At 45.0% G+C, this 15,911-nt stretch overlaps 1 protein-coding gene across 5 annotated transcripts in view; it reads left to right on the top strand.

Annotated features, from left to right (window-relative positions):
- The window catches only part of LOC111772026 (rho GTPase-activating protein 20-like), an 86,536-nt gene extending 71,924 nt beyond the window's left edge, over positions 1–14,612 (top strand). For 3 of the 5 annotated variants that reach the window (XM_070259654.1, XM_070259655.1, XM_070259658.1), the window contains 9 exons: positions 1,970–2,079; positions 3,454–3,643; positions 4,853–5,234; positions 6,131–7,571; positions 9,182–9,382; positions 11,500–11,621; positions 12,486–13,094; positions 13,518–13,623; positions 14,527–14,612. In XM_070259654.1, coding sequence (XP_070115755.1) covers positions 1,970–2,079; positions 3,454–3,643; positions 4,853–5,234; positions 6,131–6,279 — 831 coding nt within the window. In that variant the 3' untranslated portion in view covers positions 6,280–7,571; positions 9,182–9,382; positions 11,500–11,621; ... (1 more) ...; positions 13,518–13,623; positions 14,527–14,612. The remainder of the gene's footprint in view (positions 1–1,969; positions 2,080–3,453; positions 3,644–4,852; positions 5,235–6,130; positions 7,572–9,181; positions 9,383–11,499; positions 11,622–12,485; positions 13,095–13,517; positions 13,624–14,526) is intronic. The other 2 variants (XM_070259657.1, XM_070259656.1) reach the window with 2 other exon arrangements.
- The last annotated feature ends 1,299 nt before the right edge of the window (positions 14,613–15,911 follow it).

Raw genomic sequence — 15,911 nt, 5'->3', positions numbered from 1 at the left:
CAGGGAAAGAATTGACTCAATCCATCTTGGTATTTGTTAACAGCTCTAAAGAGGAATGTCATAAGTAGAAATGACTACAATAGGTTATTAAAATTCTCTTATAATCGAGATTCCATTTGGTCTTTCCTTGTTCCCCATGATTGTTCAGCTCTGTCATATATAGGGACAGTTCAGAAGTGGCTTAGAGTCGAGCACTGTGACACTGGGATGATTAGAAATATACACTAGGCATGCAAATAGCAAGTTGAGTGTTGCCTTCTGTGAGGTGCACACCTGGAACTGATTTTCCAGCAAGAGTTAGAGTTGCCCATCAGCAGAGTCTTGCCTATCTGTCTGTTATAAGTACAGACTAGCAAGGGGGTGGCCACTCGTGGGTATAGTTCTTAGACATTCCTAAAGTTGACTGATCTTGGTGGGGAATCAGACTTTGCAACTTGGCTTTGATAATACCACGCCCAGTGAACTGGAGTGTTGACCTAAACCAGAAATGAGTACGTCATCAGGACCACATTGAGTCTGCCATTGAGCTGTCTAAAAATAGAGGTCCAGCAGTGAATACCCTTGGCATATTCTGCTCGGGTAATGTTCTGGCTTCACCACACTCAGCCTCACCAATGGGCTCCCACAGAACAGGGTTCAGGAAACAGAGAGGAGACACATGCTCCGAGTGCATGTAGTGTGGTACGCATGAGGCAAGGGCCCTCCGGCACGCTCCCAGACTCGAAGAGCCGGCCAGAGTTGGACTGCTTCCTCCCTCCAAATATATTGGAAGCACTCCATAGGAAACACGGTGAAAAGCACTAACTACCATGGCTAGCTACAATACCTTGGGTACCACACACCAATCAACATAGTCAAAGTGAGAGGACTGGGACTCTGTCCATTGGCTTCTCTGCTCTGTCCCCAGTGCTCACAACAGTGCCTGGCACTAACAGCAGCTCAATAGGTATTAGCATGAGTGAACCATCATTAGATTCTAATTAGGATAGTTGCCCTGAGGCACTTCTTGAGCAAGCCACCACTAAGAGAAGGCGTGTGCTGCTGAGTGAGAACAATGGAAGCTAGGTGTGCTTGGAAGTTAGCAAGACAATGTGACAACTTCCCCTCAGTCTTGCACAAGCATTAAAGCTTCCGTAAATTTTAATAGGCCCAATTCTACGATATTAAACTTGTTCCTCAGCCCTCTAAAGTGACAGATGTTCCAGGCCTCCACTTAGGAAGCTGACATTTGTGCGTCTGTAGCCCTGATACTCAGAGGCCTGAAGTTGCGATGTATCTAAGTTTTTAGTAAGTTTCTTCTTTTGGAAGGATCTGTATGTCCCACTCACAGACTGTAAGGGGTAACACAGTGTTACCCATTGGGGATTTTGATATATTTCCAATGTCTGCTGCTTCCCAGTCTGCAGAATCGAACGTTCATACAGTTAAAACCAGGAAGAACGAGGCTATTGTGACGCAGTGTTCTCCCAAGGAGCACACATACCTCAAGTCAGAAGGCTCAGTTCTCTCTTAATATGTGTGCGAGAGCACGAGGGGGTGCGCGTTTGGTTTGTTTCGGAACTTCTCTTGCTTGAGTTAAGAGCAAGCACTGTGTCTCAAACGGGGATGGGTATTTCTTCTCAAGAAACTAGCAGGATTGAGGATGACGTCTCACCGGACCTTGTCAGTTTCCACTAGTTTACTAAAATGGACACCAAGAGGAAGTTCCAGGTGATGGAAGGGGGCTTTCTCTTCACTCCCACTGTGGCCCACTCTGCTTTGATGCTTCTAAGTTTTAGAAGTCCAAGCACCCACTTCAGGGTGTGCAAGTCAGTGGAGAGGTGGAGCTGAGCGCTGCGTGGGTCACAGTGTGGGGAGCCTGAGAAGGAAGTGGGGACAGAAACTCAACTTTTCAACTGCATGTTTTCCCTGTAATTTGTCCAATATGTATTTGCCATAAGAATAATACTCTTCTTTTGATGTGTGTAAGGATTTTCTTCGAAACATCCCAGGGAGCGTCTTTACATCTGATCTCTATGCTAAATGGGTCACTATAACTGATGGAGAGAACGAGGAGGAGAAAATCGCTGCCACTCAGAGGTAACGATGCTATGATTACTCTACTGGGGCACACCTGAAAAGTACAATCAACATACTCTTAGGAAAATATTAGCTTATACTTTACAGCTTTGTCCACTAAAATGATGACCAATGCCAAAGAGTTGGATTTGACCACTCCCACGGAGGCCAGTTCAAAAATAGAGGCATGCCTTACTGCTCTTATTGAGTTCTTGTTCTTCTCCTAGTCTTGTTAATAAGGAATCCTTGACCATTTTACACCTTCTGAATATGTTGTCGACGAAAATAATCCATAACCAATCTATAAATGAAAATGTGGGTGAGTTTATTCTGAGCTGAAATTTTAGGATTATAACCCGGGAGGTCTTTCCACAAAGGAAGAGAGCACTCCAAAGAAGTGGGGGTACATAGGGTGGTTATATACCCTCAAAGAGGGTGTTTCACATGATTGAAATGTCCCTCCCACAATAGTCACAAGATTGCCCTGTCGGCACAGCACTTGCTGGACACAGCAGGTAGTGGGTCTGCTATCTCCAAGGGCGCAGCAGGAGGCAAGTCTATTGTCTCAAGCTGGGTGATCACAGGTGAACACAGCAGTGAGTTTCTAGCCTAAGGAAAGATGCTTAATCCTTAAGGAGACACCAACGGTGGGAGGGGGAGGGAAGTTGCAACTTTATCTCAAGGTCCTTTTGCTCTTGCCATAGGGAATCTCTAAAGCAGATATACAATGCATGCTCAACGGCCTCGGTCAGGCCCTTTTGGAAAGACAAGGTCAGGCCCGAATTAGGTTTACACCAGAATGGCTTCCTCATATATTCCACTATATCCTATTACTTGCCATTTTTATTTGACAATATGAAACTGAGAGCAGATGAAATCCTTTGGTCCAAGAGAGATGCTAAAGGACCAATCTGCCAGGGATATGGTCTTACCTTTGTCAAACACTTAACTAGCCAGAGAAGTTCTTATCTGGTTCAGAAACTGAACTCAGTGAAACATTTTTGCCTGGAACTTTGCTGGGCTCTTACCCTGAGACAGTGTTCCTATATTGCTACCTTCAAAACAAAGGGAGCCTTTCAAATTTCATCACTGTTTGGTTTAATCAATGAGATTTGTGAACTTGAATTGAAGAGTTTGTGCAATGTTTCAGAGTTTTAAAATATATTTAGATTAAATTCGATATTAATAAGATGTGCCCAAATGAGAACACGTTCTAGGCGTTTCAGGGAAATATTTCAGGCAGCATGTTTAGGAGGGCCATTTCTGCATTCTCGTGCATGTTCACTGGGCCTTGTGCCTGCTCTACAAAGAAGTCCTCTGTTCCCTTTCTCTGTATTTCCAACTTCCTAAGCAAAATGACGTGCTGTCTTTAAAGGTCCATTTTTGTGTCTTTAGGCTTTTGGACGAGCTGCCCAGAGCCAATGCAGCACTCCTGCGCTATCTTTTTGGAGTGCTGCACAACATTCAGCAGCATTCATCCGTCAATCAGATGACAGCTTACAACTTAGCCACCTGCATAGCCCCAAGCATTCTTTGTTTGCCCAATGCCTGCAGCGCAGACTTCGAAAGTGACATCACAAGAAAGGTAATGAAAGCTCTCATTTGCGTGCCCTAGGGGTCAGAGTCCCCACTTGGAACCCAAAATGGACGGTGTTAACTCTGACAGACCAGTTTTTGAAAGTGCATCCGTTGAGTGGCAGAGTCATTTATCCTCCTCTGTGGGGATGGGAAGGAGGGTTGTTAAGGGGGAACTGTGAGCAGTGGAGTCTCTCCTCCCTTCGTGTCCATGAGACTAAACTCTGGACCGACTGAACAGCAGAGAGAGGAGCGGCCCGATATGACAGAAGAGAACCTGGGCTTTGGAATGTGACAAGCCAAGGTTCAACTCTCAGCCTAATCACCGAGGGATGTGTAACCCTGGGCAAAGTTTCCAAGCCATGGTTTCTTCATCACACGATGGCGACAACACCCAGCTCCTCTGGTCATTACTGGCACATCCTAGGCAGCTTGGGCAATATGAGCACCCATGGCTCCACACACTTTGACCTTCCTCTGCCAGCTGTGGCTCATTCAGAAAAATACTTGGCTACTATTTTGCCTCTGCTATAGGGTGAGGAAACTAGTAAAAGCTTCCAGAACATCCCATCAGAGCTACAACATGCCCAATAAGATCATAGCTGTTTCCCAAGAGAGTTTCCCAGAAAGTAAGGGTGGGGCAGGCAATGCAAGAGGAGGGGCTGCAGCCAGACAAACTGAATGGTGTCTCTCCAGCTGCTTTCTTCCCTCACAAAAACCCACAGAAATCTCTGCTGCCCAAGTTGAAGCAGCACCTAAACTTACAAATGAATTTCACGTATCCGTGTCTATTGGGTGCTTTATAAATTTTCCTAAGATGCGATATGTCTACTATATCTCAACAAAACCGGAAAAAATTTTTAATGAAAACGAACAGATAAAATTTCATAAGAGAGTATACATCTTCCCCCAAACATCCTATGTGGGTTACATTTGAAAATTGCCTTTGTTTTCAAGATGTAACCATTGATATAAAAATGTTAGCTTTTAAACTAGACCACAAATTATGCCTTTAGTCCACTGATGAAAAGTATTTTAAAACCTGTGCCCAAAGTACTCACGAAAGTATCACAGTTCGTTCTTAGAGAAAACTGGTTCTCTGAATTTTTCTTAGTATTCTTTCACAATTTTTGTTAGAGCCAAGATTCATGTATGAAATGTGATTTATAACTATGCCATATGAAAAAGAACACCCCGTTTTTACCCTTTTGTGTTGCAGATTTCTCTTGTGCAATTTTTGATTGAGAACTGCCTCCAGATCTTTGGAGAAGACATTGCTTCCCTCCTGGGGGAGAGCTCCATGCATTGTGATGGCAGCGAGAAGCCTGCAGATCCTTTGACTGACTTCGGAGAAGACATTGCTTCCCTCCTGGGGGAGAGCTCCATGCATTGTGATGGCAGCGAGAAGCCTGCAGATCCTTCGACTGACTTCGGAGAAGACATTGCTTCCCTCCTGGGGGAGAGCTCCATGCATTGTGATGGCAGCGAGAAGCCTGCAGATCCTTCGACTGACTTCGGAGAAGACATTGCTTCCCTCCTGGGGGAGAGCTCCATGCATTGTGATGGCAGCAAGAAGCCTGCAGATCCTTCGACTAACTTCGGTGAGAAACAGGCAGCGAGGCCGCCAGGGGTCATGGGAGATACCTAGACGGGGGATCCCAGAGCACATCCCAAGGGCAGTGATTCCCACCTGCTCCTCCTTCCACAGGCTGGCTCACAGGTCAGGCAGGGTTGCACACTGTTGTGAGACCAAAGAAAGAAGTCGAGGTCTCTGACTTCAAGAAGTTGCTGGTGCAGCTCGTAACAGCTTTAGGAGACATCATGGGATAATAGAGTGTCTGGGAACTTTTTCAAACAAAACTTCCAATCTATTATGTGTATAATAGACGTGCTCTGGTTGAAACCAGAGTGAGGGCCCCGAGGCGCTGCTGCTCAGTGGTCCCTGAAGCACCGAGGAATTCCAGTGCTCTTTGAAACAGATTAAGAGGAGCAGCATCATTGAGAAAAAAGGAGCTGACTTGATGTCAGACAACCTTTCAGAGTACTGCAAACTCCTGTGCTACCATTTCCTGGCTGTTTGATCTTTGGCCAATTATTCTAGCTCGTTCTCAGTTTCTTCATCTCTAAACTGTAGGGGGTAATAATGTTTAAATCTTAGGATTGTTGTAAAGATTAAATAAGATAGTGGATGTAAAATAAATTTGTGAAAAAGTATTTAATAAGGCTAGTAGAAGTGCCCCTGAGGCTAGAGCTGGTATTATTGGCACCTCGCTAATCACAGCTAACGGGCAGGAGTCCATTCTAGAAGGTAGAGTTTAGATTCAGAACCCGGGGGCCTGTATCATGAGCCCCTTCCTATTTTTGACATTTCTTGGTTTCAGACATTTACCTCAATGCTCTGAGGAAGTCTTTAGGAAAATCCACTTCATCGCAATGAGATGAGTCTAGTATCTGAGAATATGCTTATACTAAGACAATCGTTGGTTTTTCATTTCAGGAGTGTCAACCAAGCAACCTCTCGAATCCAAGCCAGTGAGAGTGATAGTGACTTACAAAAAGGCACAACTGCAGAATGACGCCGAAGCCCCACGTGGCGTGGGTCCACCCTGCTCCCTGTCTGCAATGCTTTCAGTCACTGAAGATTAGAGTCTCCATAATCATACTCGACCCTTTCCTTTCCTTTCCTTCCTGTAATATCCCACCAAGAACACTTTCTCCAAAATTCTACTACCTCCGTTATGTTCTCATCACGTAGACACCAGTCAGCTAATGCCCCCAAAATTATTTTCAGCCCCTTGTAACAAAAAAGTGTGTGGGGGTGGTGAATTTCTAGAAAAATACAGGGTCAGAAAAGTAAAGTTTTTGTAGCTCCTGGGAATCACCTCAGGACTCAAGAACAGTAATTCCTGAGCTTGAAGATTCCAGTCCTCAGTCACCACAGGGTCAGTAGATTAGATGGAAGGATCCTCTCAGACATCTCAGGAAATAAGCTCCCAACGTGTCAGAGACCAATTTTCACAAAGTTAAACACATGAATCTCACACACTAGAGTCTAAACTTGAGTCCAAATGTTATTAAACTCATCTTACTGAGGAGACCAGTAAGGTGGTAAAGAATGTTTTTGAGTATAGTACTTTTATGGCACCAAGCTGGGGCCAAAGAAGCAAATTTTCTTTGTTGGACATAAACAGTTAATGTTTTAAAGGGTAATCAATCTATAAGCTTTGAATTTATCTTCTCCTGTGACAAAAATATACAAATTAACATTATTCTATTTTTATGACACACAGTGAAGGACATCCAGATTTGGACTCCTCCATCTTACACTTCCCATGCAAGGTTTCCTGGAGGGGAATCTGTCCTCCCTCTGTCAACTCTCTCACCCACACTTCACTTCTCACCCTGCTGACATGTGGCCTCTCCCTGTCTTCCTTTCCAGCAGCCTCAGTAGATCACATTCAACCGATGACCAAGCCCCTCCACCTGACAAACCAAAGCACATCTTCTGGGATTCCTAAGGCACTTGCCCTGCCAGGGTCTCGTAATTCCTGAATTCTAATCTCATTTCCCTGGTAGTTCACTTCTCCCAGGTCATGTTGTTTATCTCCATCCTCCTCTGTTTATATCGTTTCATGGACTTTTCTACATCTTTGCCTAAACCCGAGGACTCTTCACGTCATTCCCAGGTGCCCTCAGCTCTCGTGTTGCCTCTGATTCCCTGCTCTCCTATCATCCCACAACGCTCATCCCATCACAGACCCATGAGTGCAGCAGTGTCCTCTCTGGCCTCCCTGTCTCCAGTGGTGAAGTTGGGGAAGGATGGCCCCATGTATGCCTCCCACCCTAATGTTCCTACTTCAGGGCAAGCTCCCTGAGCAGGGATGAGGCTGTCTAGCACAGCCTGGGATTCCACTGCCAACCACCAGACTCAACACCAGGTAGGTATTCAGTAAATATTTGCTATTGAAGACATACCCCTCACTATATAGGTCACGTGGTACTGCATCAGGATGAGGCCTGAACTGGGAGAGAGTCAGCTGTGCACATCTTCCTTTTTCTGCCCTGATCCTGAGAGCTGAGGGGGCATCAACCAGGGAGAGACCTGTGCATGGAATTCCTTCCTAAAATGCACAGTATGGAAAGAGGGGGCAGTAACTTTGCAGTGGAGAAAACAGACAAGCACTACCTTAGCCAGGCGATCAAGGTCAGCATCAACAGTCATACATCTAGTTAATAACAATGAACCTGTATAATTTCATCTGTTGTAACCAATATCCCCGATTGAGGTAAGATGCTAGTAATAGCAAACCAGAACAGAGGTGTATGGGAACTCTCTGTGCTGTCTTTCTTAAATTTTCTATCAATCTCAAAACTGTTCTAAAAAGTAAAGTCTATCTTTTAAAGAGTTCCCATTAAGTATAGATGAAAAATGGTATCTTGGGTTTTCTTTAATTGGACATGCTTTGTTTACTAATGCAGGGAAGTCTGTCCACATTTGGGTTGGCTACTTACATTTGTTCTTCTGTGGATTGTTGATTGTCATGTGCCCCTAAGGTATATGGTTATCTGTTATGTGACATTAGTGTAGTCATATCTCACTGACACAATCTCATGAACTACCAGAGTCTGAGGAAGTATTAACTGCCTGCTTTTCATTATCCAAATACCCATTTTACTGATGAAGAAATGGAGATTCAGAGAGGCTGAAAAATTGAACCAAGTCCACATTTAGTGTCACACCTAGACCTTGAACTCATATCTGTCTGACTCCAGAATTCCCTAAACACCACACTGTACTAGGAAGTACCAAGTGTGTGACATTGGCAGGAGGAGGGGGGGATCCTGACAGCTGGCTGGGTGTCCAGTGACAAACTTTAATTCTGTATTTTAATGAAGTGATGACACCATCCAGGCAAACTAGAAGTATGTAGGAAGTCCCTGAGTGGCTGCTGTGAGAAATGGCTCATGAGGGCAATGAGCTTTGTGTCCCAAGCAGAGGGACTAGAGTAGGTCACTCCAGACCTACTGAGAACAGCAAAATGGATCCTCTCTAGTCGCCCTCAGAAGAAATGCAACTTTCAGGGGCCAGCAGGGGACACAATCTCATGTCATACATCATCATAATTTAATGTTGGCACTGAAAACTGAAGCCAGGAAGGGGTATCGCCTCTCCTCAGAATTCTTAAACAGCATCCAAGCTGTGGGGGACCCCATTCACCAGCACTTGCTTGTCAGGTCTTGACCTTAAGAAATTGGGCAGAAATCCAAAGGCTCTGGACTCAAGGGATGGGATTTGACCTCTGGCTTGGCTGCCTGTCTTGTACAACCTTGAGCAAATCAATTCACCACTGGGGTCCTTGCTTTGTTCATATCAAAACAGGAACCACTGCCCTACTGACCTCATAGAATTTTCCAGCAGATGAATAATAGTACTGATGGCTAACAGTTACTGCACAGTCACTACAGACCGGCATTTTGCAGGCATCATCGCATTTAATACTCATGGCAATCATGCTGGCCAAGTACTTATATTATCCTTATTTTATAGATTGGAAAACAGCTCCAGAGGAAGGATATCGTTTGAGGTCACCCGGTTTGCGAAGATGAAGTCAGAATTTAGAGCCCATGTTGTTCACCGATGAGTTACGTCACTAACTACGTTCCAAAGTGATGCTAGATGGAAAGAATGCTGGTGCTTCAGAGTCCTGGGGCAACCTTGAGAAGCTGCAGAGGAGTGGATGACCACGAGGTGGGGCTTGGTATTTATCACTGGGTGGATATGCAAGCTGAGGGGGTTTGGAGAAGAAAGATGCAGAGAGAAATGAGCTTGACTGGGGAAAACGAGCAGAGAGGGAGAAGAGAGAGTTGGGGCAGTTGCCAAAAGGAATGGAAATCTAGGAAGACAGAGCTACTCGAAGGGGATTTTGAAGAAGCTTTGCTCTCAGGTGTGCTTTGTGATAGCTATTCTCTGGCCTCCACTAAACCTTCAGGAAAATCCCTACTTTTCCTCAATGCCTTTAGAGGTGGATCCAGGGTTACTCATTGTACTGCTCACGGATGGCAGTGCTTCATTTTCATATTCCCACCTGCCTCAATACTTGTTACCCTACTGTTTCAAGATAGGAAAACCAACTCCTATCATAACCCCTAATGGGTTCTATTTGGTATCTCCTACGGGACTTAAGGGTAGTAATACTCTACAAAAATCAGTTGGTTTTCTAATTAACAACAAAGAACAAGATTAAGAGGATATTAAGAAAGCAGTTCCATTTCCAAAAGCATCAAAAATAATAAAATAGAAAAGGCTGTAAACTGAAAAATACAAACATTACTGAAAAAAACGAATTTAAATAAGTGAAAGGGCAGCCATGTTCACGGACTGGATGACAATACTGCGCAGGTATCCATCAATACCACCCACAGTGATCTCCACATTCAATGCCATCTCATTCAGTGCTCACCTCCCTCAGGTCAATCCACAACGTCTCCTGCTCTTCCCTGTGGTTCCTTGGTTGGGAAAGTACTGGATAAACATCTGTTCTTTTGGATTCAGATCCTAGACACCTAACACTCAATAATTCCATGGAGCTCTTAAAAAAATCTTGATTAGGGCCCAGTACATTACAGTCACAGGCTGTGAGAGTTTTTAGTACAGCAATGGGAGAAGAGCCCTAAAATAGGGAGGAGGTTCCATTGTAGTAACGTTCCTGTTCTATCAGCCCTCACACTGAGTAACACTACAGAACTTGATTAAAAATATATTAGCTACATCAAACAGTCATATAAAGTAAGGAATTTATATTTATTTTAAACTAATATGCGTATTATAAAATTACATATAAAAACATAAATATATGTAATGTATTATATGGAGAGAACTTCGTATGTAAAATGCATTATAATGTATGAAATGCTACATATTGCATATTATGTGTTACATGTTGCATCTTATGTATGTTGTATATTATATGTTACATATAGAGAGAGAGGAAAAGAAGAGAGGATGTAGGGCAATTTCATTTTCCGATTCTAGGAAAATAATGAAACCCAAACCATCAGGAACGGTATCACTTGAGCAGAGCATAGGTGCAAGTACCATCCGTGTTATATGCAGAAACATTCACCTTGACCCTAGGGGGCATCTGGGCTGAGACTAGATGACTGAAATCTCTGGGCGATGGTGAACACAGAATTGGGGGACAGCAGATATGAAGACGCACTGAGCCACATGCCAGACGCCCCAAGCGCAGAGAGAGCTTGTGAGCTTCTAGCGGTGGAGACTTGACACACTGCGGGAGAGGAAAATGAAGTTACTGGACCCACTGAAACGGGACTCATTGATCCTCTAGCCCATGGTGGGCAGTGTGCATCAGCATGGTCCTTCAGAGGTAAACAGCACAGCCCAGGGAAAGCTCTGACCTGGGTCAAGCAGCATCACCCAACAGCCACCAGGGGGAGCTCCTCCCTGCACTTTCCTGCTCTGTGAAGGGCCTCTGAGCCCCGGGTTCTTCTCCCATATCCAGCTTCCCAATCCCTCCATTCACCACTGGCTCCACACCTTCCCTATAGGAAGGAATGGTTCTGACCCATGATGCCTTGAGAGTGTCTGAGACAGTTTCTGGGGTTGGGTGAGGGCTCCCTGCAGAGGTCAGGGGTCCTGGCTCATTACTATGGCCTCCCAACTTATTCATGATGGAATATATAATAAATGCGTTAGCTCTAAAAATGTCCTAATTTTAGTAGCTATTTATAAGTAGTATGTCAGTCATTTATTTCTATATTTTACAGTGACTTATGAAAGCTGATATTATTTGTGTTTTTCAGATAATTCAATTATTTTTTCTAATTCTTCCTTTTCCTCTTAAGTTTTAGATGCTCCTTCTCTTCAAATTTCGTGCTCATCAAGGTACATATTTTTCTGCACTGTATCAAAGAATCCTTTGTTTAATAGAAGACACAGAATAATTCAGTATGGACCTTTGTCTGAGGTGAGTTGGGGCTCTCAAATACAGATGACGGGAAAGGAAACAATAACCCTGCACATTTTATGAAATGATGTGCTAGCAATCCTGCAATGAACATAAAATCATATTTGATTTCATGCTGTGAGAACGCCAATGTGGTGGTTAAATTGCAAAGATTACTGGAGAAGTTTTGTCTTCCTCCTGCTCCTCTCTAATTCTAAATCCCCTCAGCTGCTCTGCCTGTTCTTTCTGCCCCAGATAGCACTGCTGAGGGAAAAGGGCATTTAAAATGCTGCATAATGTTCACACCAACTCGGTCAGACTCATTTCAGTGTCATTTTTTACATAATATGATAAATAATATTCTTCTCATGATTCATTCCAGAGACATTGACGAACTCCACACAATGAAATGCCTAGAGAGACAGTAACATAGGGACACAGGAAGTACTAATTTGCAGTCTCCTGTACAACTAAGACTGAGCAAATGTCACAGAGGACGGCAATGACCTTGGTGGTGGTCAATAGGGGGACTGCCTTATAACCATTTATTAAGCTCTGCCCGTATTTTGGTGCATATTTTCAAATTTATTTTGCGTATATTTTTAAAGCATTTGTAATATATAAATATTGTTTTATGTAAAAACCCCAACAGAACCTGTCTCAGACCTGGTCAGTATCAGGATTCAAGTTACTGGGAGTTGTTCACTTGGTGAATTTAGAAAATCAGACGGCAATTATTTGTTCTCTGGCCAGAGTTTCATTTGTCATCTGAGAGAGAGAGGCTGCATGGGGCTCACTCCATTTGGCCCAAACAGAAGTCTGCAGTTGCTTGTCAAATAAATGTCTTTATGTTGTTGCATATGCAAAATACCCTTCTCTTTTCAGGCTGAGTAATATTTCTTGGCATTATCTTTATCTATTCATCTGTCGATGGACACTAAGCTGTTTCCATATCTTGGCTCTTGTGAACAAGGCTGCAGTCAACACAAGAATGCAGATGTCTCTTTGAGATTCTGATGTCAATTCTGGTGGATATATACCCCAAAGTGGGATCGCTGGATTGTGCTGAGTGAAATAAGCCAGTCACAGAAGGACAAATATTGTGTGATTCCACTTATGCGAGCTATCTGAAACGGTTCAACTCACTATAGTTGACAACACTGCATTGTGTCATTGAAATTTGCGAAGAGAGAACTTAAATATGCTTGCAAGAAAAAGAAAGAGAAGAAAAGAGAAACCTGTGTGGTGACGGATGTGTTATTTATCCTGATGAGGGGAAACCTTTTGCGATGTATCAAATCATGTCATTGTAAAGAGATACGTTTATTTGGCAGTGATGCCCTATTAAAACTGGAAAAATACCCCCCAAACCAAAAAAGAAGAAAAAAATGTGAAACTCACAGAAACAGGAGAATGGTGATTGCCAGGAGCTGGGGGAAGAGGAAAGAGGGAGCTGCTGTCCGACAGGCACAAAGTTTCAGTCGTGCAAGATGAGTAAGTTCTAGAGAGCTGCTCACAGCCCTGTGCCCAGAGTTCCCAGTACTGCAGTGTGCGCTTATGACTTGGTTAAGTGGGCCGACCATAGGGTAAGGGTTCTTACCACAATAAAAAAAAAAACTGGGCAATTTCTGGTGATCACAAAATGCTTAGAGTATATAACTGAAGGAGTAGTACATGAAATATCAAACTTCAAAATTAGATAATTTCGAAGAAATGAAAACTAGAATTGTTTGACATTGAAAGAATTAATATCTCACTAAATGGATTCTCCGAAAAAGATGTACAGTGTTTATAAGTGCAGCATTGAGAGGATCTGACGGGGTGACATTTTAATAAACTACTTGACGTTTAGTGGATACTCAATAAATGTTCATTCTCCTTTCATTTCTGGTAACTTTGGACCCAATTCCTTCCCAGAGGCATCAGAAGAGATCACATTCATGTGCTTAGAGAACGTCACGTGTGCTCTGCGTCCTCCACGTAGGCAGGGCGGGATGGCTGAAGTGGGCTGGAGTGCCCACAGGTAGGTGTGTCCCTGATCAAACCTTAGCATGTCAGGTTCTAGTAAAATAGTTTCTCCTTAGAGCAGACTTTTTAAGAACAGAATGCTCTAGCATATTTCAAAATTGTTCATTTTTTCTTTCCTCTGTGGAAGCACAATATTTTTTCTCAGACATTCACTGTAAGAAGCAGGTCCAGCTGCTGGAGGCAAAACTCACAAAAGTTTGGGCCCCTGTGACCAGGTCCTCCTGGAATTTTAACTCTCTGAGGGTCCACACTTGTCCACACTGGGCCTCCTGCAGATTGTCCATTACAGGTTAGGCTTCCCTGCCCCAGCACTGGTCCCCTCGGGGGCTCAGTTGTGATTCTCTGCGTTCACCTGTGAGTCTCCCCAATCTGGGGGCGGCAATTTGCCCAAGACCTCACTGCTCTTATGAACCTAAGAACAGCTGGAGCCTTTTCAGTTTGTTCAGCTGTTTAGTGTTTGGGGATGGAGTGGAGACTTCCAGGCTCCTAACATCATGGACCAGAAACCAGAAGTCAAGCCAACACCTTATTTGTTTTATTTATAGCTCTTCTAATTAATACGGACTGGACATATAATAAAGGGTCCATATTTGAAATGCATAATTTGATACCTTTTGACAATTTATACCCCTTTGAAAACATCAGCACAATCAAGAGAGTGAACATTTCCACCCTGGCACAGTGCTTGTCCTAGGCTGTGCTGCTGGCACTTCCTGCCCCAGCAGTGGCAGGCTCTAATCTGGGCAGTGCTCTACCCTGCTTGGGTGTACAAAGGCCTGGCCACTGGGTGGGTGCCTCCAGTCCGGAAGTGTTGAGCCTGGTGCCTGGACCACCCAACAAGAAATGGTCCTAGTTCCTGAGAGCAGGGGTCTGATTCGGTCCTCTCTTCTCTCCCCAGGTGGCTGGAGATGCTCATGTTCTATCCCAGGACCAACAAACAGAACCAGAAGAAGAAGCAGAAAATCGAGCCACCCACGCCACAGGTAGGCAGTGGGTTTGCCAGTTGGTGTCCACTTTGTGGTTTCAGAGATGAGGAGCTGGGGCAAAGCGAGAGTACCCAAGAAGATTCAAGGGCTTCAGGACCCAGCCTAAAATTAGGGGTGAGGGAAGGATTCAGGTCAGGGCTGAGGTGGTCACCAGCCCTGCACGTTGTCTCCATCCTTACAGTGGTCTGTGGGCTACAATCTGCATGCTCCTCTTCAAGCCACAGGGCAGGACCCACTACAGGGACAGGGTGGCCTGCTTGTGTGGTCTGGGGCTGCCCCAGGAGGCTTCCAGCCAGGGGGCAGGTGCTGAGGAGCAGTAGCAGAGCGTGTGTCTCTTCCCCTGGCTGTCCTTCCAGCTGCTGGGAAGCAAAGAGCATGCCAGGAGGGGTTGCTGGCTGCACAAACTCCTCATGCGCCACAGTCCAAGGAAGGACTCAGCTCGGTTCCACTTTCTACACAGAGATGCTCTTGCAGAGAGCAGGCTGAGAAAGGGGAGCCAAGTGAAGGGCAATTCGGGGACCCCACTCTTGCTCTGGGGCCTTGACCATAAATGGAAAATTTGGTGCTGGTCTTGATTTGTGTGCACCTGCTCTGACTCCCATGTGACCAGAGTGGGAGGTGGCTGGGGTGGTCCCACCAGGTCCAGTCCTTCCCCAAAGACCCCTCTCCTCTCCCTTCTCTTCCCCAGCCAGTGTCCAGGGGCTCAGGGCACCAGGAAAGGTTCTGAGCCTCAGTGAACTGATTTGCAAAATGGGCTTGTTTTGATCCAGTTATAGGATTATTTGTGAGCTTGAAAGGAGGTCTTGGGCCCAGTGTGGGTGCTCAGTAAATGTTATTCCTTTCCTCTGTGCTCAGGCTTCACTGTTACCAAGTGTTCTTGCCTGATCGAGCCTCGCAGTAACCCTGAGAATGAGCAGAGTGGAGATTGGGGGTCCCTTGGGCATCTTGCAAGGCCCAGAGCCTGGCAGAGGTCCAGGCATAGCAGAACATGGCTACCCCCAGGGTTCAGCAGTCCTTCCTGGTGCTCTCTCCTTCACTGAGTGGCAGAGATCAGCCTGGGTGGAACTGGGTCCCCCTTCTCCTCTATGCCCCCCGGGTCTCCCCTGGATTTGCCTGCCCTGGGCTGCTGCACAAACCCTCCTACTAGTAGAGTGCAGCTCTGGGCCTGCTCTCAGCTGATGGTCATTGTCTGCCCTCTGTCTACCCTCCCCAAGGAGTCCTAGGCTAGCATCCTCTGGAAGGTAGTGTCCCTGGCAAAATCAAATGGGAGTTGTTCCTGGAGACTGAACAGCTTCCT

Source organism: Equus caballus, unplaced genomic scaffold (assembly GCF_041296265.1).
Source record: "Equus caballus isolate H_3958 breed thoroughbred unplaced genomic scaffold, TB-T2T haplotype2-0000440, whole genome shotgun sequence".
Classification (NCBI taxonomy): Eukaryota; Metazoa; Chordata; class Mammalia; order Perissodactyla; family Equidae; genus Equus; species Equus caballus.
Note: the sequence above shows the minus strand (reverse complement) of the source record. Positions and strands in the feature narration are given on the sequence as shown.